Genomic DNA, 27,284 nt, shown 5'->3' with positions numbered 1-27,284 from the left:
GTCATGCGGTATGGGATGATCTAATTGGGGGAGGAATCCCAGAGATGGAGAGAGGCATCTTGATAAGATGGTATCTGACATTCTGATAACTTGGGATGCATTCTGATATTCTAAAACATAAGATCTTATCAAATATTCTGATAAAGAGGGAGGGGAGGTTTTGCAGGACTGAGAAGAATAATTATAAACTGAGGCAGAACAATTAGAGAAACTGAATCAGAACAATAAAAGAGAACTGTGGCATAACACTGACCATGACATACAGTCTCAAGGACAAATTACAAGCTTTGTCTATAATTTAGACACTGCAAATGGAAAATTAATTAGATTTATAATTTAAAAGGAGGAAAGTGGACCAGATTGGTTTTTAGAAGCTTCAACATTCTTTTAATGATCCCAATGCTCCTTAAAGCAATTTTCTCCCCCTTTTAAAACATCATTATGTTTCAAGTGATATAATCTAGTTGTGAATTATAGAAGAACTGAAGTTGAGGATCAGCTAAAGAGCATTTTAAAGATTATACTGGAGAAGCAAAAAGATTATAATCAAAGAAACACATGCCCATGAGAGAAACTAACCCTATAATGTAGCAGGAGTGAAGGATAACTGATGGACATTCATGTTCTCCATGCATTGTTAACTGTATGATCTCAGGAGAACATGAGGATGATCCCAATATATTTAATGGATTCTCTATGGTGAATTTATAGGTGGGAATGCCCCTGTGGATTAAATCAAAGATCCATTTGACTATACTGCTGGAGTGTCCATTATTATTTTATCTTAGTATGTGTACCAATAATATGACAGTGCAAACCTAGCAGGTCCCCCCAAGCTAAAAAAATATTAAATGTGGACTTAGTAGTGATAGATTGTGTGCTTGTTGTCTCAGAAACAACTTAATTGCTTGTCACCAGAAGATGAATCACAAAAGGGTGAATTATTGTGGTCATCACAACTCATGTAAATCATGGACTAAGATATAGAAAGGTCATATCAGCAAAGAGAGTACTCACATTAATAAAAGTAAGATTTTTAGAAAAGAGATTTTTCATAATATCCTTACATTGATTTCATGGAATAATATGATCTAGAATTAGAAGGAACTTTAGAGATCATATAAGCCAAATCTTCATTTTACAGATGAGGAAATCACAAAAATGATTTGTCCATGATTATATAAATAATATAATGTTAATAATAATAGCTGAATTTGGATCTATTCCACATCTGGTGACTTTTATAGAAGGGAGATCCAAGTAATGATGCAAGACAATGGATTTGATCTGGTGTTTTAAGCAAATCAGTCTAAGATGACACTGGACTCAGTCTGTCATTTGCCCCATTGGTTCATGTGTTTATCTGATACCATGATTAGTACTTCGTGTATTGGTCATAAAGGCTGGTTCCTCCATCATTTTCTCGGTTATTCTTTTCTCTTTAGGATAATAAGATTCAAATTTATCTCACCAAGATATTTATTGACTTTGAGGAAGCCAAGAATTCTCCTTAAACTTCTCCTCATGGCCTATTGACTCCTATGGAAGAGCAGTATGTGTTTCAGTGCTGAATATGATTTTCAGACTGAATTCATGATTTTCAGATACATTGGAAGTGGGAAATTCCCCTGGGAAGCAGGTGGGTTCCCAGAGGAGATTCAGTTGAGTGGGAATCATTTTATCTGCTTATGTTATGGTTGTGTCCCTGCATTTTTTTCCTTCTGAAACTAATTTCTATGATCAGAGCAATGGTCAATATAAACTGTTACTGCAATTCAATTATGTCATACCTTGCTATTTCCAACTTGGTTATATGTAATCATTATATTCTAAATACTTGGGAAAATAAGTGTTTAGTCTGATCATCCATCTGTTATTGGATATTGTATCTGAATATTCAAGTTTTGTTTTGTTTTTTTTAATGAAAGGACAAAAACCTAACTGCCATTTTATCTATTGGGAAACTGTTGGCCAATTCATATTGGCCTCTTCACATTTTGTATTAGTCTATTCTAACCTTTACTTGTTAGATTTGTGTTTTTGTTGTAGATTTTGGTCAAATTACAGGTATTGACTTGCTTCTGAGACATGGATCAGCCCATCTGAAGCTTTGGTAGCAGTCAGCAGGGTCATGCCCATCCCTCCCTGGACAGAGCATCTCCTCAGCAGGAAGCAGGGCTCCTGATGTAATTTGGACTGATATTAGGGAGTGGGAAAGTAGTTGAATTATTGTTAAAATTTTAATATCAATGTGTTTAAGATTTGTTAAAACTGTAACTATTGCTATATGTTTGAGGGATTTTTTTAGGAAACTTACTGTACTAGTCTGTTATATATGGGAATTTTGATTCACTCTTGGGATTTATATATGGAATAGTCATTTGATAATTCCTTTCCATGAGAAAAAAAGGGAGGAAGGAAACTGGTTGAAACTGGTCAGGAAATTGGGAAAAACTGATGTTTTTTCCTTAGGCACTTCTGCCTTACCCCCTATTTCATTAGTTCAGATTGAATTGGAAATTATTTAACTCCTTGCTTAAAATTTACTGAACTATGATTTGCTGGTTATGTTTTAACTTTGAAGTCCCTTATTCTGCTGGAATTGTCCTGGCAGACTCAGTTTTGGGGATTATTCTTTAGAAACAATCAGTAATCAGACATCTGTCCTGGAACTGGTAGTCTCTGATCTGTTTCTCCATTCCTGTTACTTCAGTTCCTTAATTAGTATTTCATCATTTTGATACCAGGCTTGTCTTGATCTAACTGCATAATTTGCTCAGAAATCTGTCTCCTAGTAGCAGCTCCTGTTCTATCAGAGGGAACTAGGTGGAACCAGGTCCCACTTTTTCCCCCTTTGGAGTCCCTGACAGACTTGGGGTGCCCCTCTTAGGATGGGCAACAGGACTGTCTTGAGCACTATTACTCCCTGTATAAGCAGAGGCTGAGTTAAATGCACAAATGACCACAGACCTAACTCACAGTGAACTGTCCATCTCAAACTGGATTCTCTGACTGAGATGATGCTCCTCAACTGCAGAGGACCTGGACAGGGATACCTGTGTGTCTCCGTAAATGAGGAATGCTGTTTGATGCTAACAATGCTGGGGTTATCAGGGAGAGACTGGTCCTTGCCATAAGTCCTTGAATTTTTCAACTTTTAGTTTGGTTTATTTGTTTTACATAAGGTTGATCAAAACTATGGTGCTAAGACTTTCTAGAGGAAGGTAATTCAATGATCTGAATATTCAGAAGAGAGTGTGGAATGCTATGCCACAGTTCTGTTTCCATAATTATCCTGACCCAGTCCTGACTCAGTTTCCCTGTTCTCAAAGCTCAGTGCTGCAAAACCTCCCCTCCCTCTTTATCAGAATATTCGATAAGGATAAAAGCTCTTGTATTTTAGAATATCAGAATGCCTCTCCCATCCCAAGCTATGAGAATGTCAGATACCATCTTATCAAGCTACCTCTCCCCATCTCCAGGGTTTCTCCCCCCATTATGTCATCCCATCTCCAGTGGCTCACCCTACCCTGTCAGAATCCCGTTCCCGCTCTTAGCATCCTGACTCTGCCCCTGTCTCAGTCTATCCCCTGAGTGTGAGCCATGTGTATATAGGTCATTAAGAACTCACATTGTTTGCTGGATTCTTGAAGATGATAGTCTCATTCAGCCCTGGGACCAAACCATGGATCCATTTGGTCCCAGTAAATCTCTCCCTCTCAAATTGCATGGGAAAATTAAGGACACTCAAAGGTTCCTGGTAATTTTAAATTGAAATTTTACTTCTTTAAGAATTTAAGAATTAAGAAAAGAAAGAATTACTTCTTTAAAAGACAATCTGTAGCCATCCCTCACTTAATACTAAGAAAATACCAAATGAGAAGGCTAGTGATGGGAAGGATGGGAGTTAGGATGGAGATGAGAGTAAGCAGCCTTATCCCAAAACATACTAACAGTGATCCTGGGATTCTGTGAACTATGTCAGAATCCCATGAGAATATGCAGAGTGGGAGAGCAAGAATGAGAATGAGTCAGACAGAAACAGAAAGAAAGGGTGAAATATAAAGAGAATGAGGGAGAGCAAGAGTGAGGAAGAAGGAGAAAATGAATGAGAGTATAAGTGAGATAGCAAGAGAATGAGAGAGCAAGAAACAAGAAAAAGAGAAACAGAAAGACAGATAAAGAGATAGAGACAAAGACACAGATAGTAATACAGAGAGACAGACAGTAAAACAGAGACAAGAAAGAGAATGTATACTTGTGTTAGTGTTTGTGGGTGCCCTATTGGATATGGGTGGTGACTGAGTGTTGAGAATGAATACATTCCTTCTCTGGTGATCTCCAGGCTCTGGGAAGAAGAATATCCTTTGTAAGTACTTTCAGTTGAAGATGACTATTTTCTTTTATTCTGTTATAGCATTCATAATCTTGGCAGGGAATATAAATGCCAATTGTCTCTGCATACAATTGAAGCTCTGTGTATATGGGGTAACAAAGCTACTGTGTAATGTATAATTTTGTACAAGCCCAACATCCTCTTCTATAAAATGAATTAAATAGTCTCAAAGATATTTTCCAGTTTTGGAATACTATCTATGAAGCTAGTTACTTTTTATATGAGAAAACAGGCCCCGAAAGCAAAAGGTCTCAAAAGTTCAAGATCATTCCAATAATAAGAAGCAGGGAAAGGATTCATATCCCAGGAAGCTGATTTCCAAGTCATTTCTTTATTCCTTTGTCCCTACCCCTAACTTTTCAGTCTAGGTTTTGGAGAAACTTCTTATTCTAGAAAAGGAATATAATCATTTCTTGCCTCTCCCAAGATAGGGGCTGGTATTTTCTGTTTGTTTTGTAAACAGAAACCAGCTTGAGCTAGTCCAGGTCACCTAAAGTGATTTTTATATCTTTATTTCCTTCATTAAAAGTTTGGGACAACCTGGTTCATAAAAGAAGAAACTTAACTATGCAGATTTTGGTTCAGATGGGCTCCCTTGCTCAGATTGTTGGAGGTTACTGAATCTCAAGACTAATTCACATTCTCAGCTTTCACTCATTCCCCCACAAGAAGAAGAATTGAGAAATCTTAGCTCACCTTGTTAAATCAGAGTGACAGGTGCTACAGTGGATTGAACACTGGACTGGAGTCAGGAAGAAATAAAAAACTGAGTTCAAATGTGGCCTCAGCATTTTTTTTTCATTTTTTTTATTATAACTTTTTATTGACAGAGCCCATGCCTGGGTAATTTTTTTTTAACAACATTATCCCTTGCACTCACTTCTGTTCCGATTTTTCCCCTCTCTCCCTCCATCCCCTCCCCTAGAGAGCAAGCAGTCCTATATATGTTAAATATGTCACAGTATAACTTAGATATAATATATGTGTGCAGAACCAAACAGTTCTCTTGTTGCACAGGGAGAATTGGATTCAGAAGGTAAAAATAATCCAGGAAGAAAAACAAAAATGCAAAGTTTACATTCAATTCCCAGTGTTCTTTCTTTGGGTGTAGCTGCTTCTGTCCATCCTTGATCAATTGAAACTGAGTTAGATCTTCTCTTTGTCAAAGAAATCCACTTCCTCCAGAATACATCCTCAGACAGTATCATTTGTTGAAGTATATAATGATCTCTTGGTTCTGCTCATTTCACTTAGCATCAGTTCATGTAAGTCTCTCCAAGCCTCTCTGTATTGATCCTGCTGGTCATTTCTTACAGAACAATAATATTCCATAATATTCATATACCACAATTTACACAACCATTGTCCAATTGATGGGCATCCATTCATTTTCCAATTTCTAGCCACTACAAACAGGGCTGCCACAAACATTTTTGGCCTCAGCATTTACTAGCTTAGCTATGTGACCCTGGCAAGTCAATTAACCCAATTTGCCTCAGTTTCCTCATCTATAAAATGAATTGAAGAATGAAATTGTTGAGGGGTGAGAAATACCCTAACAATGAAGAGGGTCCCCAGGCCAGTGTCATAGGTTTTTGCAAAATAATTTGCAGTCCCAATGTCCAAGCAAGGTTTTTGGCAAAAAAATGGATTTGTTTTCACTGAGAAAAAACTCTTTTTCTCAGTGGGCCCCTTCCAAATTAGGAAGATAGAAAAGGCTTGGGTATGGGAATCTAGTTTTTTATTGGCTTTCTATGATTTGGGACTAGGAGTGGGTAAGGGCTAATTTCCAAATCAATAAGTGTGGTGATTGTTTCCCAGACTAAAATGATTTTCAGATACATTGGAAGTGGGAAATTCCCCTGGGAAGCAGGTGGGTTCCCAGAGGAGATTCAGTTGAGTGGGAATCATTTTTTGGAATTTCCTCAGGCCAGGTGGCCCATCCTCCATATAGATCAAGGAGACACAAAGTCCTATTACATCAAAGTGGTAAACAGTTCCAGTATCTTTGCTAAGAAAATTCCAATGGTGTCACAAAGAGTTGTACGTGACTGAATAAGAAGTCAGCATTGGCTTAGGGATTGAGAACAAACTTTTTGTTATTTTGGTTAGTTTTACAGAACTTTTTTTTTCTTTTTTTCTTCCTCTCTCCTAAAAATATTTACCATAACGAAAGGCTTTCTGAAGAGAGATGTATGGAGGGGAATATGCTGGGAAATGTAAGTAATATAAAAACAAATCTATGAATAAACATTATCTATAATATATGTATATACATCTATATGCATATATATAGTCCCCTAACTTGATGCAATTCCATAATACGGAGGCTGAATTTATAATGGATATTGTAAGCATTGTAAATAGGAAATCTGTTCTTTAAAGAAAAACTTTTCTAAGTTAGAGCAGAGCAATTGATAATTAGAGGGTTTTGTTTCTGTTTTTTGCTTGTTTGTTTTTAAGTAGATTTAGGATGATTTATTGTGGATTGGACTTGGATTTTATTAGCGATAGAGAGTGACTGGGTAGGAAAATTCCCACCGTTAATTCAGATGATCATCTCTTCTGCTGCACCTTTGATTGATTTAGAGAGGTAAGGTGAGTGACATTTTTAAAATTAACTAATTAGACCTATGATAGTGTCAGCCAATATTACACTAGTTAGTACATAAGGGAAGTTAAAGGAATTGAACATTCTATTAAAGCTTTTCTGTTTATAAAAGAGGCAGCTGGCAAAGATATAAAAATATTTCTGGGAAATGATGAGATTATGATAAGCCAAAAGAGACTAAATATAAAACCATCATAGAATTAAAACTGGGAGGAACTTTGGAGGCCAACAAATCTAAATCTTTAAATTTATAAATGAAACTTAGCTTGAGAGAAATTGAGTTCTTGTCCAGAATCACCAAACTATGAAGAATCTGGGGCTGGATTCAAATTAAAGTTTTCCTGACTCTGGGGCCAGAAGTTCATTTACTATACTATTTGGTTACCTCAACTAATTCAAAAGCAAGCAATCACAAACACTTAAATTCAAGTCTAACCTCAGACACTTACTAGCTGTGTGAGAAAATCATTTAACCCTGTTTGCCTCAGTTTCTTCATTTGTATAAAATGACCTGGAGAGGGAAATGGCAAGGTACTCCACTGTCTCTGCCAAGAAAACCTTAATGGGGCAATGAAAAGTCAGACACCTGAAATGACCGAACAGCAATAACAACAAAAATATTTCTTCTTTGGTTCTTGACACTATCCTCTCATTTTTATTCTTCTTTCACTCTATTTGTTCTCTCTCCTTTTAATGATAATTTGTTTAGAGGTGGAAAGAAACTTTAATTATTCTAGTTCAAATGGAGGATTTTACCAACATTTTATAGAAAGGGAAATTAAAATTAAATCACATAGTATAATAGTGATAGAACTGAAATAAGACAAGTCTTCTCAATTCCAGTCCTGTGCTGTATATACACAACAAGATATCCCGTTCTTAGTTCCATCAAAAAAAAAACCAAGTTCTACCATAGCCTAGAGATGAGATTGACATTTTTTTTAAATAGCTTTTTATTTAGAAAACATATGCATGGATAATTTTTCAACATTGACCTTGCAAAACATTCTGTTCTAACTTTCCCCCTCCTTCCCTCTAGCCCTTCCCCTAGATGTCAGGCAGTCCAATACATGTTAAATATGTTAAAGTATATGTCAAATCCAATATTTGTATGCGTATTTATATAGTTTTCTTACTACACAAGAAAAATCCGATCTAGAAAGAAAGGAAAAAAACCTGAGAAGGAAAACAAAAATGCAAGCATTTCCACTCTTGCTGTTGTGGTCCATACTCATTTTCCATAATTCTCTCTCTGGGTAGAGATTGACATTCTTGTAAAAAGCAGAACAAGTTCACATAATTAATTAATTATTAACAGTAACAGAATTCTCCAGAGTCTTATCCCATTTCTTTCTTCCTTTTAAGCTCTTGGTGACCCCAGGTTCTTCTTTTACTTCGGAGTCCCATAGGTCAGGGAATGACTTGAGAGGTCCATTATGATGTTCTATGACACTGTAACAAAGGACAGAATTGATAAATGATCAAAGGCTATGAGCAGGCAATTTTTCAATGAAGAAATCAAAACAATTTATAATCATATAAAAATGCTCTGAATCATTATTTATCAGAGAAATGAAAATTTAAACAATTTTGAGATATCATTTTATAACTACCAGATTGGCTAAAATGTTTGAAAGGAAAGTGACAAATTTGGTAAACTAATTCATTGTTGGTGGAATTGTGAACTGATTCAACCATTTTAGAGATCCTAAGTATAGAAGAAAATACTACAGAAAATAAGTCTTGGTACTATTGGAATCAGTAATAATAATTATGTTAATAGCTAGCATTTATGTGATGCTTTAAGGTTAAAAAGCACTTTATACATATCATCTTATTTGATCTTCACAGCAACCCTGGGAGGTTAGTGCTATTAATTATTCACCATTTTTCACAGATGAGGGAATTTAGGCAAATAGAAATTAATTCACTTACCCAGGGTAAAATAGCTAGTGAGTATCTGAAACCAAATTTGAATAGAAGTCTTCCTGACTCCAGGAAAAAACTTTGTAGAATTTTTGACCCAAGTTTTCAGTATTCATAATCACAATTGAATAACTAACATTTATATAATTCTTAAATTTGCTTCTGACTGCTGGTTGTAGAAGACTAGTTGGGCCCCCATAGTAAGTCCTTGTTCTGCCTAATAATGAAAATAGGTAATATTTATAGAGCTTTTTCATTTAATATTTATATTTATTTTATATACATATATATATATATTATTGCTATCTTTTGTTTTTGCATTATCCAGTATTCTATTGTCTCCTTCTTCCCAAAGACATTTCCTATATCATAAAAAATATTTTTAGGAAAAAAACAACCAATACATTGAAAATGTCTGAGAATATGCAATCAATGGTCTGTCCACAGTACTCCCTGTATTATTACTGTTAATAAAAACAGAGGAAATGAAGACAACTTTCATAAATTTCTGAAAATGAATAGCCCCCTGTAAATAGCTGAACTCAGATTCCAAAGTATGTATTTAAACCAGCTTTCAGAATTAAATATTAAAACACTGTAGATATTACGGAGCAAGCTGGGTTTGAAGCTTTTACAGACAAGCACAGAATCTCAAAAAGATGTGTGTCTGTATTAGTAAAGTGAAGTAGAAAATTGAAGGATATATCTAAATAATTCAAGTTATTTTCTTTAGCTTGGACAGACTTATGGAGATAGTAGTTGTTAAAAGATTCTGCTGTTTTATAGTACATGTTTTCACAGAGTTGGAAATAATTTATGACCTTAAGCAAGTCACTCTCTCTCTTTCTTACATTCTGTCTCTCTTCCTCTCTCCCTTTCTCTCCTTTCCTCCTTTTTTCTCCCTCCCTTTTTCTTTCCCTCCTTTCTTTCCTCTCTCTCTCAGCCTGTTTCCTTATATATAAAATGAAGAATTGGCTTATTTGTTATCTCTTCTACTTCCATCTATGATCTTTTAGATTAGATTCTAGGTGCCAAACCCATAAAGTTATATGTGACCCTCATAATTTTCAACTGCAGCCTGAATCAAATTAAAATATAATTGGGAAATATTTAACAGAATAAAATAACAGAATAAAAAATACAACAAAATAAAGATAATAATACATTTTAAAAACAAGTCAATATTTAGCCCACAGAAATCCTTATTTCTTACTGAAATACACTGGTCCCTTATTGATATTTGAACTTGACACCACTGGATTATATGATCACAATTGCACTCCCTTTCACTCTTGTCTATGTTCTTATATTTCTAATGTTTCTGTAACTATAGTTAAGAATTAGTCAATAAATACTTTAAAAAACCTTCTGTGTACCAGGGGCTATGCCAAATGTTAAGGATATAAAAAAAGGCGAAAGATAACCCCTATTCTCAAAGACAGTCCAAAGAGGGAGACAACATGCAAACAATTATGTAAAACAAGAGGTATATAAGATATGTTGAAGATAGTCAATAGAAGTAAAAAGGCAGACTTAAGGGTAAACAAGAAAGGTTTCCTGTAGAGATAGGTTTTTATCTAGAATATAAAAATAAACCATGGAAATCCAGAGTCAAGAGATGGAGTATCTCCTTTGAAGAAAAGCAAGGAGATCAACATCATTAGATCAAAGCATATATGGGGGTGTAAATAGTACCTTAACTTAAAATCTAGCATTCTTTCCACTATACTATCACTTCAATTATCCAATGTAGCATAATGTAATAAATATAGTTCTAGATTTGGAGTCAAGAAGATTAAAAGGCAGAGAAGGCAAAACAGATTATAAGGGACTATGTACTTCAAAGAAAGGATTTTATATTTAATCCTGGAAATGTTGAGGAGCTACTAAAACATTCTTTAAATGTTGGTTCATCAAAACCACCATATTAGATGATTAATTCAAACATCACTATCCTCATCTTACAGATGAGAATAGGATTCTTAGAAAGTATTAAAACCAGGACTCCAAATCTAGGTTTTCTGACTACCTGACAATCCAGCTCTTCTTATTATACCATACAACTCCAAACTGAAGCTACCTGAATAATTTAAACAAAAAAGAAAAAAAAAAGAAACAATTTGTTGTAGTAATTCAGTCATGTTGAACTCTTCATGACATTATTTGCAATTTTCTTGGCAAAGATACTAAAATAGTTTGCCATTTCCTTCTCCAATTCATTTTATAGACACAAAACTGAGGAAAACAGGGTTAATTGACTTTCCCATGGTCACTCAGCTATTTTCTGATGCCAGATTTTAAACTCAGAAAGATGAGTCTTCTTGACTGGCATTCTGTCCACTGAGCCAACTAGCAGGATAAGAAGCACTTTAGCCTCATTTAAATATTTTGGATTTAAGTCCCTTCCTACTTTTTTACACAAAGACCCTATGCCCATTTTTGATGTATTTCCCAGCTTATTTTGTCTAAATCAGTTCCAAGTAGACAAACATGACTGCAGTTTAGAATTCTGTTCACTTTGTGTCTAGCTTTACTTTTTAAATCCTGTCTAGGATATTCTAAAGACAAGTCCCTTGCTCTCCCTCCCAAAAGGAATTGAATCTTTCCCTTTAAAATGTAGGGCTGTGGGATGATATGTTATTCTGAAGTAAAACTGAACAGCAAAGAATGAAATTATATAACAAACTAGTTATCTCTTCTGAAACCAGGCTACAGACATTACCAGTACTGTTTTATTTGAATTAAGTACATTTTAATATAGCGTCTAAGATGCTAACCAGCAACAAAAATCCTGTTTTATTTTTAAAATCTATTTTGCTATTGGGTGGTATTCAGTTCAATTCAATTCCATCCACATTTTTTAAAACACCAACCACATTCAAAACATTGTCCAAAATACATTTCTAAACTGTTTTTTTTTAAAGTAAAGAAGCCATAATTGTGTTTTAAAATAAAAGCCAAACAAAAACCAAACCCTGACTCCAAACCCAAATTTTTGTCTTTCTTAAAAAATTGTGTTTATTTTTGTCTATGACATCTGTTTTCTTTCGAGGAGACATCATGTGTTATTTTTCCCCCCCACAAAGGTCAGAAAATCTATTTCCGGCATCATGAGGTCAGTTTATGAAAAAATACTTAGGTTGTTTATGCAGCCTCAGAACTTTGTCTGGGTCATAACTACAGCGAGCCACAGCTTTATCTGAAGATATCTGGGCCCTAGCTATAAGTCTCTCCCACCATTATTCTGTTTCTTACACCTTTCTTATGTCCTTTAACTATTGGAGTTTAGGGAATGAAAATAAATTTTGATATGGCCAATAACCTTGGAATTATGGAATATACACACTTTCTCCAAACATATGGCTGAGATGCTTTAAATGTATCCTACTTCCCCAAAGATTAATAACTATCGTCTTTTAAAAAAATATTTTCAAAACATATGCAGATGATTTTTCAAAATTGACCCTTGCATAGCCTTGTATTTCAGATTTTCCCCTCCTGTCCTCCACACCCTCCCCTAGATGGCAAGTAATCCAATACATGATATACATGAATAACTATCTTCTGAGGCAAATGCCATTTGGAAGAAGAGATAGATAAATAACAGTTTAATGGATAGGTATAATCACAGTAGTGAGGGGAAGGTATACCCTAGAAAAATATTGCTCTTCATTTCTGTGAGGGTTCTTAAGAGACTTAAGAGAAGGGCACAGCTGTAATTGTTATGCCACAGTTCCCTTTAATTATCCTGACTCAGTTTCCCTAATGGTCCTGCCTCAGTCTCCCTGAATTGCTCTGCCTCAGTTCCTTGAATTGTTTTGCCTTAATCCCTCTGGTTGCAACCCCCTTTCTGATCATTAGAACTGATATAACTTAGGTCTGGCTACTCTAAGGTTATAATTTGTAAATGTGTAAACTCAAGATAAGAGGGAGTTCAGACTTCCTGGCTCCTAACTCCTCCTAAGTCATCAGAATGTCCAGTGCCTCCCCCCACCCTGTCAAAACTGGATTGATAGTCTGTTCCTGCTCTCAGTGCTCAGACTCCACCCCTGCCTCAGTCTACCCCCTGGTAGCTTGGAGCCATGTGCAGTATATATATATATATATATATATATATATATATATATATATATCATTGAGAACTCACATTCCATGCTGGATTCTTGGAGACAATAGTCTCATTCGGCCCTGGGACCAAACCATGGATCCATTTAGTCCCAGCACAATTTCTCCCTCTCAAATAAAATGTTAAGAACTCTCTAATCTCTATCTTGTCTCAGTTTCTCCAGCATTACATAATATCTTGAAAGTGATGGACAAGTTGTTTTGCTTAATACTAGAAAATCATGAAGTAGGGGATGAAAATACTGTTGAAAGGAGAAAGCCCTCACTCCATGCTGGCATCCTGGATCAATGTTCCTTTACCCTCATCTTAGTTCCTTTCTCTGCCCTGTAACCCTGCCTCCTCTCCATCCTACTAGAACTATGGTCCTATGATAATCCCTGGAGCTCCTGAAAGTCTGACATTTTCTAAATTGTTGCATTTCAATCATTTCCTCATACTTATCCACTTATCCTTTTTTCTGATTCCAAACTCATTTAAGACATGTTCATGGTCTGTATTAGTTCAACTAAATTTCTTTTTGTTTGTCCCTATGTTATTCAAATTACAGTTTTCAATGTGTGGGACTGGTGTTACACCACTTTCCCAAATTAACTAATCAGAGACATCATCAGGCACAAAGAGAAAGCATTTATTTAATCCCTGCAGGAGAGGCTCAGACATTCCTGGGAGCCATCCCAACTCCGCCATGTGCTCCTGCAACCTGGCCAGCAGGAAGTACAGCAGCTAGTTAAATAGAAAAAGACCAAGCTTTTTCATTGGTCAGATCAAAAGGACGTAACCATCCTTGACCAATGTTCACCAATGTTTTCTGTTTCCCACAGATCACATCACTTCCTCTAAATTCCTGTCCCGTCCTGCAATCCAGGGCCTGACCCTCCAGAGATCACATAACCCCCTCCAAGATCCCTCTTGGACCAGCCAAGGTCCAATCTCCCAGCTCTGGGAACAGGAATCATGTGACTCAGTTTCACCCTGAGAAAGCTTCATTCAATCAATCAGTCCCATTCATCAGCCCTTCAATGTTCATTTGCCCTTCATTTTTTGAGATAAACATAAAGGAGATACAAATGTTCATACATCACCATTTCTTTCATGCACTTCTATGACACTCACTAGTGTTATTTAGCAATTCTATCCCTCAATTTCTTCATCTGTAAAATAGGAATAATGATGGCATTTAATTCAAAGACAAAATTCTTTATGGGGATGAGATAAAGTAGTAAAGTACATTCCTTAAAACTTTATACAAATGGTAGTTATAATTATTAGTATTAGGTAGAGAAAAAAAGAGGCTAAGGGCATTTTTATGAGCAGAGCTGTGATGTTCAGAAATTGGCTGGCAATTACAAGACTGTCCAAAGACACAGCCCAAAAGTGATGTGATTAGGGAACACTAAGAATCATCTCTGGCATACAGAGAATGCTTGCAGCTGTGCCTTGCCCCCCTTTGCAATTCAGAAATCGTGAAATTTTATTACCTTTGTGAAAAGCCACTTCTTCCCTGAATACTGGGATAAAAACAAGCTTCCCTCCATCTAATTTTTAAATTGTCAGATTTCAGGAAAACAAACACATTTTATTTAATAATTTGCCTTGGTTGAAATGTGCAGAAATTTGCTTTTCACAATTTAAGCTTTAGCCAAAAGACTTTTCCAGGTCTCTGAATATTCTCCACTAAAGGATTAGTAAGAAAGTAACTGATTCATTTGCACACAAGGAAAACAACACTCAGGATTGTTTATACAGACATTTTAATCACAATTTTGGCTGGGTTATAACCACACTAAGACATTCTCTTTGGAGATACATAAACTCTCAGCTGAGAGCCTTTTCCCTTGCCTGTATCCTGCTCTCCACTTACACTTTCTGTATGTTCCTTAGTAATTTCTAGAGTCCCATGAATACAAAAATTTCACATATGGTGATTAATCTTTTTTCACTGTTATGCCTTTAAGATATGTAAAGATCTATCTGATGAAATTATGGGGAAGCCTGCCATTGCCTGTCCATACTAAAATGACCATATCAAAATTAATTTTCTTCCAATTATATGTTAAAACAATTTTAAACCTTTTTTTTTTTTTACAGTTTTGACTTCCAAATTCTATCTATGATTTCAAAATTCTATCTGTTTCTTCCCCAAATGGCTTTTTAAAAACTTGTTAGCTCTGGAATCAGTTGAGGGAGGAAAGCAGAGACAAGTAGGACATCTGGCCTCAGAGAATAGAGCCCCCAATGGAAGATGAACTCAACCTGAGTGTCTTTGTGGTTCAGGTAAAAGGTGTGTGTGTGTGTGTGTGTGTGTGTGTGTGTGTGTGTGTGTGTGCGCGAGAGAGAGAGAGAGAGAGAGAGAGAGAGAGAGAGAGAGAGAGAGAGAGAGAGAGAGAGAGAGACACAAAGAGATAGACACACACACAGATAGTGACAAAAAAAAGGGAGGTAGGGAAAGAAGGAGAGAGAAAGAGAAAAAGGAAGATTTTTTTTTTTTCTTTACCTTTCCTTCATTACCCAGAGCATTTTGTAGAGTAGTTGTTAACCTCGTAGGAAACCTTACATCTGGCAGGATCATAAAAGAATCAAGGAAGTGCCAAATAGTCTCTGTGGCACCGTCTCACTTTAGATTTGTAATCCTATGATCTATTCAAGATCTTAAATAGAAAAGGTTTCACTTATAGAACCGGTGAAAGATACCATGCCTGTTGTCTCAGGATCAGCTTGATTAAATTAAAAGGAGATAACTTTGAAGAATGAGACTCCTGGACTCAGAAAAAAAACAAAACAAAAACAGTAATAGATTCAAAAAAGAATTAGCCCTGGAAATCTGTGGGATAGAAGTGTGGAAAAGCTTGAGGATCCTTAGAGAAGAGCAAGGACATCAAGAACTCCCATGCTATAAACTTAAGATGTTTTTTTCATGGGCATATCCCTAATCATTCTACTGATACAGCAGGTGCAGCCCATATTTATATGAGTATTCCCACAGTTTGAATGTGGGAATATTTTTATTAATGTTTTTATTATGCTGTCATGGTCATGTCATTGCTTTGAGCTCATGCTATTGACTATTTAGCTCATGCTAAAGACTATTAAAGGTAAACGTAGAGGCTGGGGTTTGAGAGAATTATTCATGACCTAATGTTTTGGAGTATAGTCCCACAGAGTACCTTGAATCTGAGAGATTCATTTCCTAGGGAACAAACCTGTAATTGACTTGTATGAGCAATTTTTTGTTTTGTTTTGTTTTGTTTTGTGTGTGTGTGTGTGTGTGTGTGTGTGATGCGACATTACTGTGGTACAGTAAGAAGATTCCTGAACCAGAGGAGTCAGATTCAAATTCCACTTTCTTGGGTTTTAATTTCCTTAATAGATAAAAGAGGGATTTGGAGTAGGTGGTGCCGAGTCCCATATCACTTTAGATTTATGATTCCATGTCTATTCTTAACAAGCTGGAAAGAATTCAATTGGAGACCCAGTGAAAGTTTCCAAGCCTGTTGATTCAGGACTAGCTTAATTAAATTCAGTGAGATTCATTATCAGATAATCTCAAAGACCACCTGTGAAGTAATCATATTTATAGCAGAAAGCAATTTCAGAGGTCATCTAGTTCAACCCTCTCATTTTACAGACAAGGAAACTGCAGACCAAGGAAAGTTAGATTTGGTCAAGATCACATGGATAGCAATCATCAAATGTAAGATTTGAACTCAGAACCTGTGTCAAAGGACACAGACATTGTCCTTTGATTGTATCACTGGCTAAGGGTTTTATTTATGCACCTGGAGGAATCTCACATATCTTTGAGCTTTTGAAGCATTAAAATGTGTGTGTATATACACAAACATACACACACACACACTTCCAACAAACAAGCTTTTGATTTAATCTGGGCCTCTGGAAGTAGAGATTTTTCCAAGAGTTTATGAGAATTTTCTGAGATATATGTAGATAAATAAGGAATCCTTTCTGAGGGTATGTCCAAATGAACATACTGTATGTCAGAATTCTTATTTAGATCTTATATAACTTATCCAGTTTTCCCTTAATTTCTTATATGCAACCAATAAAGAGGAAATTTAAGTATGCAAAGCAAGTCTAAACATTAAGATTTGGTATGTTGCTTTGGAGAAATAACATACCAGACTTCCCAGCTCCCTCCCTCAGATTCCTGAGTTGTAAAGTGGATAGAATTCAGCTCTTCTCTTAACCATTGGAGAACTGAGATTAACTCAGAAGAATGATTTCTAGTTTTTGCAGAAAGAACTATTATCCAGAAAGTAAATCTTGGTATTATGGTTACTAATAATAATAGCATTTACATAAAGCTTTAAGGTTTATAAAGAAGTTTTATATATACTATCTCACTGAATCCTCACATATCTCACAACCCTGGGAAGCAGGTGCTCTTGATCACCCCTCATTTTGGCCTTTCAGAATATTATATTCCAGGCCCTTAGATCCTTTAAGTTGGAAGCTGGTAGGTCCTGGGTAATCTTTACTGTGGTTCCTCAGCATTTGAATTTTTTTTTTCTGGTTGCTTGCAATATTTTTTCCTTGGTCCAATATTTTGAAATTTTGCCATGCTATTCCTTGGAGTTTTAATTCCTTCCCCATATATGAATTCAAAGACCACAGCTGCTGCTTTGAAATGATCCTGCTCCCTGGTCCATACTATACCTAATTATCTCTTCTGAGCTCAGAAACATAATGGGAACTGATATTTGGGGCCCAATGGTGATTTTTACTAAAACAATGATTCCTAATAGTATGGTATGTGTGTGTGTCTATGTATGTGTGCCCATGTGAGAGTGTGTGTGTGTAGTATGCACGTGTGTGCACATGTAAGTGCATAGTGAGTGCCAACCAATACTTTGGAATGTCTATACATGTTTTCTTTCTTCTTTAACTGCCTTCAGGAAACATGAAAAGGAACAGCTTTCTTGTCTCTCATAATCTGAAGATTTTGTTGAACACTCTTAACACTTACTTACTCAGCACCCATTATGTGATGTGCATGGGATGGTGCAAGGTTTACAAAGAAAGTCAAAAGAAAGCTCCTATCTCAAGGAGCTCACAATCTAATAAAGAAGAGAGCATAAAAATAACTGCATACAAATAAGCTTCATGTAAGATAAATATAATTGATATGATTTGGTATAGTTCCCCACAGGACTCTTCCCCACAGGGACTCAAGAATGCCAACTTAAGAGACCTATAACGAATCACAAAGAATACATCATTTGGTCACATTCAATTTTTCTAGGGACTGCAGAAAACTGAAGTATGTTGCATACATCTTTTGCCCACTTGAACTTTCTATAATTGACTCAGGTGTGCAGCCTTGGAATTGTCCTTGACTCCTTCACTTCCCCACATCCCATCCATGTCTAACAATTTGCCAAGTCATATTATTTCAATTTAAACATCACTCTTAAGTCTACTACCTTCTTTGAAAAGGGCCATCATTTTCGGTCAAACCTTTATCACCCTCACTTGGATTATTGTAATAACTTCCTAATTGATCTTCCTGCTTTCAGCTACTTCCCCTCCCTCTCAATGTATCTTACATACAACTGTCAAAATAATCTTCCTAAAACCAGTATGAATCATAGCATTTCTATGCTAAAAAAAAATCCTCAGTGGCTCTCTATTTCTTCAATTATAAAATAATAGCTACTTATCTTGATTAAAACTGTGCAGTTCAGTACAGTGTACCTTTCCACATTTTTCCAAAGTTACTATACTTTATGTGATCTACAAGTAGACTATTTGCTCTTTTCTGAATGGGACTGGATATCTCCTGCCTCTGCGACTTTGCACAGATTCACTTTCATGTCTCATTACCTTTATATATATGTTTTTTTTTTTTGGTGGGGGGATTCTTAGCTTCCTTAAATATTTTCCAGCACACTACTGGGTGAGGATCTCACTCAAGAGCACTTCTTTAAGGAAATATGTAATGAGTCTATGATTTTCATGATGTGTTTAATCTGTGGGAAATTGGCACACTGAGAGATAGCCTTCTTTCAAAGTGTTTTACTTTTTTAGATAATATGTTGGACTAAGAGAAGAGATGTTTTAGCTGCTAAGAGTTGATGACATCCAGAAAGCATGTATTAAGATATGACCTCTGAAATGATCACAGCTGTTGTGAAGGAGCATAATAACTGGGAGTAGAGGAGGTAGAATATTAGACTGTATGTTATGAGACATGATAATTTCTATCAATTGGTGCAAATTCTATCAAATATAACTTTCTTCAAAAATGGATATTTCTAAGAGTAAGGCACAGCAAAAGAAAGGGAGGACAGGACAAACTTTATATAAAGATAATGACACTGAAACTTTCTAGAAGAATGAGTTCAAACCCAGTACTTTGGAAGCTTTAATTACAAGAGGAACATAGAGAAATTAAAGAAAGAACAAATAAGGGCAGAACATGCAGCAAAGAAAAATTTCTAATTATACTGGAGGATAAATTTTCCCCATTCTCTTATGCTTATGGAAATATTCCAAATACACCAAATTTTATTTGTTTTTTGTTAAGTCAGAGAAAAAAATTTTTTTCAAAAGGAGAATAAATCAAGGCAAGAGATTGCATGCCATTTTTTGAACAATTGATATCCAGTTTGATAAGAGCATAAATTATGAAAGAGAATAAGGTTTGGTACTTGACCCATACTATTAGATACTATTGGGTAAGGAAACTCCCTCTATGGAACAATCTTACTTCAGGCTTTTTATTACCTGTCACCTGGATGATTGCAATAGCCTTTTAATTGATCTTCCTGCCTCAAATCTTATTGCATGCTATATTATTCTCTACATAAATGTCAAAGAGATATTCTCAAAACACAGATTTGTCTAAATATGTTACTCTACTGCTCAATCACCTCCATGGCAATCTATTACGTATTAGATCAAGTGGAAATTTCTCTCTTTGGCATTAAAAGTTCTTCAAAAGCAAGATGGACAATGCAAAGGTTGCTGTTCATAAGCAATTCATTTTCTCTTCTGCATTATGTGTATAGAAATACATACTACTTAGGGATTAAGTTATTTGTTGCTTTGTTAAGTTTGCTTAATATATAAATAACAGAATAAAATAGGAATTTTCATACACATAGAACTGAAAAAGAAGACAATATATATGAAATTGAGAAGCTCCATTACGTAGAGCTTGCTTTAAATGTATATATGCACACATACCATAAAATTCAAAATGTAACTGTCAAAACTCTCTGGGATTTTTTTTTTTCTGGTTTTCCTTTTTGTCCTATCTTGTATCTTTGTCTCAATTACCCTTTTAGTCTTTTTGTTTGTTTGTTTTCTTTTTATTGGAAGGGGAAAAGGGAAGAGAACAAAGCAAAAAAAATGAGAATACAGAAAAAAATAATAAGCAGAAATTGAAATGAAGAAAGTCAAGGATTCTTTGACATATCCACCTAATTGAAAAGGAAAAAAAAAAGATAGCGAGGACAGAAGGAAGGAAGGAAGGAAAGAGTGGAAAGAGGATACTGGAATACAATATTTTTCAACAAATAAATCTAAAAAGCAAGAATTCTAATTGTGCTGTCAGATAAAGTAAAAACATAAATTCACAATTTTTGTTTAAATAAATCATTGGTGATGAATTGGTAGCAGTATTAAACATGTATGCACTAAATGGCATAGCATCTCTATTCAAAAAGGAAAATTCAATTTAGTTTCAAAAAAAGAGATAAATAGCAATACAAAAATAATAGTGGACCTTACTTTTATTCTCTCAAAGTTCGAAAAATGTAACAGAAAAATAAACATAAAGAAAAATAGAGAACTGAATGAATTTATTGGAGAATTTAGAGTTAAACGATGTATGGCATCTTTTGACCTAGAATATATATATAAATATACATGGTGAATAAAGTGAAGTGATTTTAGTGAAAGATATAAACAGAACTCTTTCTATTGTATAATTTCACTCCCTAACATATATATATATTTCAGCACCATAGGCACCATTACAAATATATACCATAGATTAAAGCATAGAAAAATTGCAAATAGATGTAAGAAAGCTTAAATAATAATCATAATTTTTACAAAGTGAAATGAAAAGAAAATAGCAATCAGCATACATAAGCAAGACATCAACAAATACATTTAATAATGAAAGCCTAAACAATGAGTTAAAAAACAAATAAAAATTTATAACTATATGAAATGTAATGAAAATTAAGAAGCAACATACCCAAATTTTAGGGATACATTTAAAGCAGTCTTCAGAGGAAAAGTTATATTCCTAAAAAACATGCATTTGCAAAATAGAAAAAAAGATTAATGAACTAAATATGTTAAATGTGTTAATGTGAGTTTTGTGACTCCAAGAACAATACATACAAAATCAAGATCAAAATCAAACAAACAAAAAAAAAGCAAAACCATCATTAATAATAATAATAAAAACATATCTGACTTTCCTATGTGAAGTTGCTCTTTAATTTTTTCCCAAAAGCACATGGTCTGACAAGGTTTCTCCAGAAAATGAACATTTGCTCAATGTTAAGTGATCTCAGTGAGGTTAAGTAACTAAAGTTGATCATGTTTGAAATAAAAAGTTACAGTAAAATTCTATAAAAATTCCCAGGGAAATTCTGTCTGCATTATATTGTCTCACTTAGTAATATACTAAATATGTGAAAAATGAAAATATGTTTCTGAAAAGGTTGCAATTTTTTGTTCTTTTCAAAGAAGATTTCAGTGATATAAGCAGGAAGAATAACATACTACTTCTTACCAAGATGTGTTATAATTTTGCAATTAAAAAAAAATCTGTGGACAAACCAAAATCTAATTTCCCTGGTCTTATAGAAAAGTGACCCTTTAATAACACTGATAAAAATTTCTGAGTTAAATGTACTTTTCTTCTGACTATTACTTGGAAAGATTATGTGTTTCTGGGAAAGAATTATAGAGCAGCTTCACATAGTCAAGTCATATAGTTATTGATAACTAAACATGAAAACTGAACACATTGATTTTTCTTGGGATCTCAAAAGAGGAAAAAGAACAGGTGGAGAGATAAAAGATTGTGGAGGTGAAAAAGGACTTGAAGCCAACTTCCCTCCTCAAGAAAAAAATTATTTTAGTTTTATAGTGCTTGAAGGTATCTTAGGGAACATCTAAATGCAACTTTCTAAAAAATTCAGTTTTATTTTATGTTCAGTTTCAAATCCTCTTTCTCTTCCCTTCTCCTCTCTCACTTGTTGAGAAGGTAAGAAAAATAAAACCTATTTCAAATATATATGGACAAGCAAAACAAAATGCTCATATTAGCTATGTTACAAGAAATACTTTATTTTGCTAATTTTAAAGAAAAACTTTAAAATAAAGTTTTTTTTTTTTTTTTTAAAGAGGAGGAAACAGAAGGGAAGTCATTTGTCCAAAGCCACAGCAGTAGGTTCACTAATTCTCCTGTCCAGTCTCCTTTTTATAGTGTCCTTCAGTCCCTGACTTCTTTTGTTGAAACAGTGAATTCTGTTCACTGAATACTTATAACTTACATGACACACTCAGCATAGACTATCTAATTGCCTTTGCAATTCTCCCTTTTCAGTGGAAATCACCTAGAATTTTGATAGCTTAATTCATGAAACTTCTCTTTAAAAAAAAAAAAAAAAAAAAGGCTCTTTAAAACAATTCCCTTTCAAAGGTGTCTCAGTCATCATTTAAAAGTTAGTAATAATAACAGCAACCACAGGAACAGTAAAATAAGGCATGACTGCAGACAGTAGAGCATTTGACCAGCACCTCTATGCCTGAATGTAAATCTTGGTCTGAAATAGTGTTAGTGAAAAGGGGCACAGGTCTTGAAGATCAAGTGCATGTATGTTTGCCTAATGCTTAGTAGAACAAAAGAAAAGCATGTTTAGTGAGCAACAGAGGATTTAAAGTTTAACACCATTTAATCTTTCTTCCTATTTTAGTTGAGAAAACTGACATCCACAAATAAAAAGTGACATAAGATCACAACAGGATCATAGATTTTAGAATAGGAAGAGTCCATAGTGGGTTATTTAGTACAATATCCTAGTTTTACTGGTGAAAAAATTGAGGCACTGAGAGGTTAAGAAGCTTTCCTAAAGTCACACAGGTAGGAAGTAGAAGAGGCAGAATTCCAGTCCAAATCCAATGATTCCCAATGAAATGCTTTACCTAATAAATTATGCTATCTCCCAGTGTAGTTCACATAGGCAATAAAATATAGACACATACTGTCTGATATTGAACCCAGCAAAATAAAACCTTGCCATCTCTTGAATAAGAGAATGTTTATCCACAGTTTAAGAAAACAACTTGGTTCTACTTTTTTTTCAGTCTCCTTTTTCTACAATCCCACCCCGTCCACCCCTAACTCACCTCTACTCTGGCGTCGATATTTCCAGTACAGTAAGATAACAATCAAGGTCAGCAGGATCACTACAGGAACAAGAATACCCACAAATATGGGCACTGAAAAATTATGGCCTGCAGAGGATGGGGAATGGACAGTAGGGAGAATAAAATGAACAAGAATCAGATATCCAAACAAAATATGGAGAAAAGTATACAACCAAGGTTTTAATTTTATTGAGAACATTTTCTTCCTCAGCACATGCTTTGTTCTCTAACTCAAAAACTGTTTTCTTTAAACATATATACATTTTGGAGGTTTATTTCTATTTCAAATTTTAAATCTCTTGAAGACAAAACACAATTCCAGGACTTTGGTATGATGAAGATATTTTTCCATGATCTTACTAGAAAACAAAATACTGTATTTAATCGAGGTGATTAAAGGGGCAAAACTGTGCTTTGCCCTCAAATGAATCCTAGCAAAAAATTTTTTCTACTTATCCATTTCTAATTAAGTTAAGACTCAAGGCCTCCCTGAGTGAACAATCCTTTTCAGTCCTATGCTTGCCTATGAATGAAGGGAGGCTCTATGAAAATCTTGTTTCAAGTTTTACAGTTGAAACAAAACAGGGAACTATGTATTCACATAAAGATACAAATGGTCAGTTTTAAATGTTAGAAATCCTGTATTTTAGCCCTAGGGACCTCCCAGGGACTGAGAAAGAGAAGTACTTGTTGATTCTTTAGGGGGGACAATCAGAATGTCTAAAGAGGGCTCTTTGAGGACATGAACAGACAATTCTCAGATGAAGAAATTGAAACTATTTCTAGCCATATGAAAAGATGCTCCAAGTCATTATTTCAAAGAAATGCAAATTAAGACAACTCTGAGATACCACTACACACCTATCAGATTGGCTAGAATGACAGGGAAAGATAATGCAGAATGTTGGAGGGGATGTGGGAAAACAAGGACACTAATATACTGTTGGTGGAATCGTGAATACATTCAGCCATTCTGGAAAGCAATTTGGAATTATGCTCAAAAATTATCAAACTGTGCATACCCTTTGATCCAGCAGTGCTACTACTGGGCTTATATCCCAAAGAGATACTAAAGAAGGGAAAGGGACCTGTCTGTGCCAAAATGTGACAGCCCTCTTTGTAGTGGCCAGAAACTGGAAAATGAATGGATGGATGCCCATCAATTCGAGAATGGTTGGGTAAATTGTGGTATATGAATGTTATGGAATATTATTATTCTGTAAGAAATGACCAGCAGGATGAATACAGAGAGGCTTACATGAACTGATGCTAAGTGAAATGAGCAGAACCAGGAGATCATTATATATTTCAACAACGATACTGTATGAGGATGTATTCTGATGGAAGTGGATTTCTTCGACAGAGAAGATCTAACTCAGTTTCATTTGATCAATGATGGACAGAAGTAACTACACCCAAAGAAAGAACACTGGGAAATGAATGTAAACTTGTTTGCATTTTTGTTTTTCTTCCCAGGTTATTTTTACCTTCTGAATCCAATTCTTCTTGTGCAACAAGAGAACTCTTCTGCACACATATATTGTATCTAGGTTATACTGTGACATATTTGACATGTATAGGACTGCTTGCCATCTGGTGAAGGGGGGAGGAGGGAAGGAGGGGAAAAGTCAGAACAGAAGTGAGTGTAAGGGATAATGTAAAAAAAAAAAAAAATTACCCAGGCATGGGTTCTGTCAATAAAAAGTTATAATTATGAAAAAATAAGGGTTCTTTGAAACTTGTGTTTTGGTTAACTGTCTTCTCCTGTGGAGAAATCCTGGGCAGTTTTAGAAGAGTACCCTGTGCTATTTTCCCTGGAGAAAGACCTATATGCCCCTTCAGGGTACTGAAGTACTATAGTACTTAGTACTGGGACCAGATATATGGTCTATTTGTCCTAACTACTCACAGAGTGCAAAATGGAGTGAAATAGGTCAAAATAAAGGTCCTCCCTTTGTATAACTCTAGTATCCGCACAGGGGAACCAGTGATGTATGTGGGAAGGCTACAAATGGAATGTAGGTCAGAGAAACAACTTCTTTTCTTCTTAGAATCATAAATTCCCTTTAAAGTTCAGCTCAAGTATCATTGTTAGTATGAGTTTTCATGATCTATCATCTGCTAATGCTTCCCCCTTCAAATTATTTTGCATTTATTTTGCATATAATTTGTATATACTCGAAAAGTACTATCATATTTCCCCTTGAGAAACTCTTACAAAAAAGTTATGTGAACCTTTGTTAAGTACCTATAGGCATTAGATGATTCCATGACTCTTGACAAGTCACTTTGATATAATATACCTTCTATGGGAGACAGCAATGATTTTGAGGTTCCCTGATTTTAGAAGGGGGTCTTCTGTTCTAACAATAAGTCAGTAAGCCTAAATCTTCTGGCTTTGGAGTCTGCCTCAGGGACTTCCCACACTCCTAAATTAAGAACAATCTGTTTGATTTTGAATAGACAACTTCTCAATTCATTGCTGACTGTCAAATAACTTCTGGACTCAGGATAGTCTTCAAGACCAAACTCCTGAGACAATAATGAAAATCTGTTGGTCACTGAGAACCAAATTCTGGAGATTATTCCCTAGCCCTGGCCCTACCCCTGGGCCATAGAATTAGCATGTCAGTGATAGAAAGTTGGATAAAAGTGTCTTCTCTCTCTTAACAGTTAGCTTATCTCTTCTGGAATTTAGCCTGCTCCAATTGGTGTTACAATTACAATAAACTTTGCCTCTTGACTAGGAAATGGGTTCAAATCTGGAGATTCTTTTGAGACACTTGGGAACACCAGTCTGTAACCCCAAACTTTTGGGGTCCCCTTCCCAACCTTAACAACTTCACCCTGTTTGCAATTTACCCATTTGTAAAATGAGCTGGAGAAGGAAACTGCAAACCATTGCAGTATCTTTGTCAAGAAAATCTCAAATGGGGTCACAAAGAGTAAAACATGACTGAAATGAATGAACAACAACACTAGTAGGTTGTTGGTAGTATCAAGGACAATACTCACATATAACCGCATAATACATCTGCAAATCTGCAAAGTATCTTCCCATATTCCCTCAGGTTGTTACCTAACTCTTTGTTTTCCTGGGGGATCCATTTTCCATTTTTCTATGAAGAAAGAGACAAAGAATGACACTGACTTTGTGTCACACAAATACCAGCATGAACATCTTTACCTGTGCCATTTTTGTTTGGGATCACAACATATTCCGTCTTGTTCTCCATGTGCTTCACTATACAGAGTATCTTTTTCCCCACTTGGTTCTCAGGGTCTTTGAAGTAAAGGATGCTAGTTTCTGAAGTGGTGCCATTTAGATATTTGGTGCGCTCGGTGCTATTCTGCACCTCTAGCTCCACCTTCCAGGAGATCACTGGAGGTGGACGTGCAGTGGCAGTGCAGGTGACATTTAGGTGGTTTTCAGAGAATTGGTAGTTAAGGAATACTTTAGGCTGTACTGAGACAAAAACCAATAATGGACTTCAATCAAAACAGATTTAGCATCTAAGTGCCCAGCACTATAAAGGTTTAAAAGAAAAAGTATAAGAAATGATTTCCAAAATATATAGGTTCATAGGGAAATTATATAATGTTCCAAAGTATAAGTATTATTTGTTAGTTCATTTTATCCTCATAAGCTTATCAGGTAGATGCTATTATAGGTTTATAGCTGGAAGGGACCTAATCCAACCCCACATTTTCCAAATAAGAAATCAAGGCTCACAGCTTTTGTCACTCAGATTGTCAGCAGCCAATGTACTTGAACTCATTATTTCCACTATCCTCCAGCTTGATGTGCT

At 35.3% G+C, this 27,284-nt stretch overlaps 1 protein-coding gene across 5 annotated transcripts in view; it reads right to left on the bottom strand.

Moving 5' to 3' along the window:
• Positions 1–8,181: 8,181 nt before the first annotated feature.
• LOC100919855 (OX-2 membrane glycoprotein) overlaps positions 8,182–27,284 on the bottom strand; it is a 36,477-nt gene continuing 17,374 nt past the window's right edge. For 2 of the 5 annotated variants that reach the window (XM_023500980.2, XM_023500981.2), the window contains 4 exons: positions 26,663–26,941; positions 23,455–23,562; positions 21,287–21,337; positions 8,183–8,459 (listed from right to left, as the gene is read on the bottom strand). In XM_023500980.2, coding sequence (XP_023356748.1) covers positions 21,330–21,337; positions 23,455–23,562; positions 26,663–26,941 — 395 coding nt within the window. In that variant the 3' untranslated portion in view covers positions 8,183–8,459; positions 21,287–21,329. Of the gene's footprint in view, positions 8,460–14,172; positions 14,211–20,795; positions 20,927–21,286; positions 21,338–23,454; positions 23,563–26,662; positions 26,942–27,284 lie in introns of those variants that run through there. The other 3 variants (XR_004232985.1, XM_031959657.1, XM_012546780.3) reach the window with 3 other exon arrangements.

The sequence above is a fragment of the Sarcophilus harrisii genome, chromosome 3 (genome assembly GCF_902635505.1).
Source record: "Sarcophilus harrisii chromosome 3, mSarHar1.11, whole genome shotgun sequence".
Classification (NCBI taxonomy): domain Eukaryota; kingdom Metazoa; phylum Chordata; class Mammalia; order Dasyuromorphia; family Dasyuridae; genus Sarcophilus; species Sarcophilus harrisii.
This window is presented reverse-complemented; position numbering and strand designations above follow the sequence as displayed.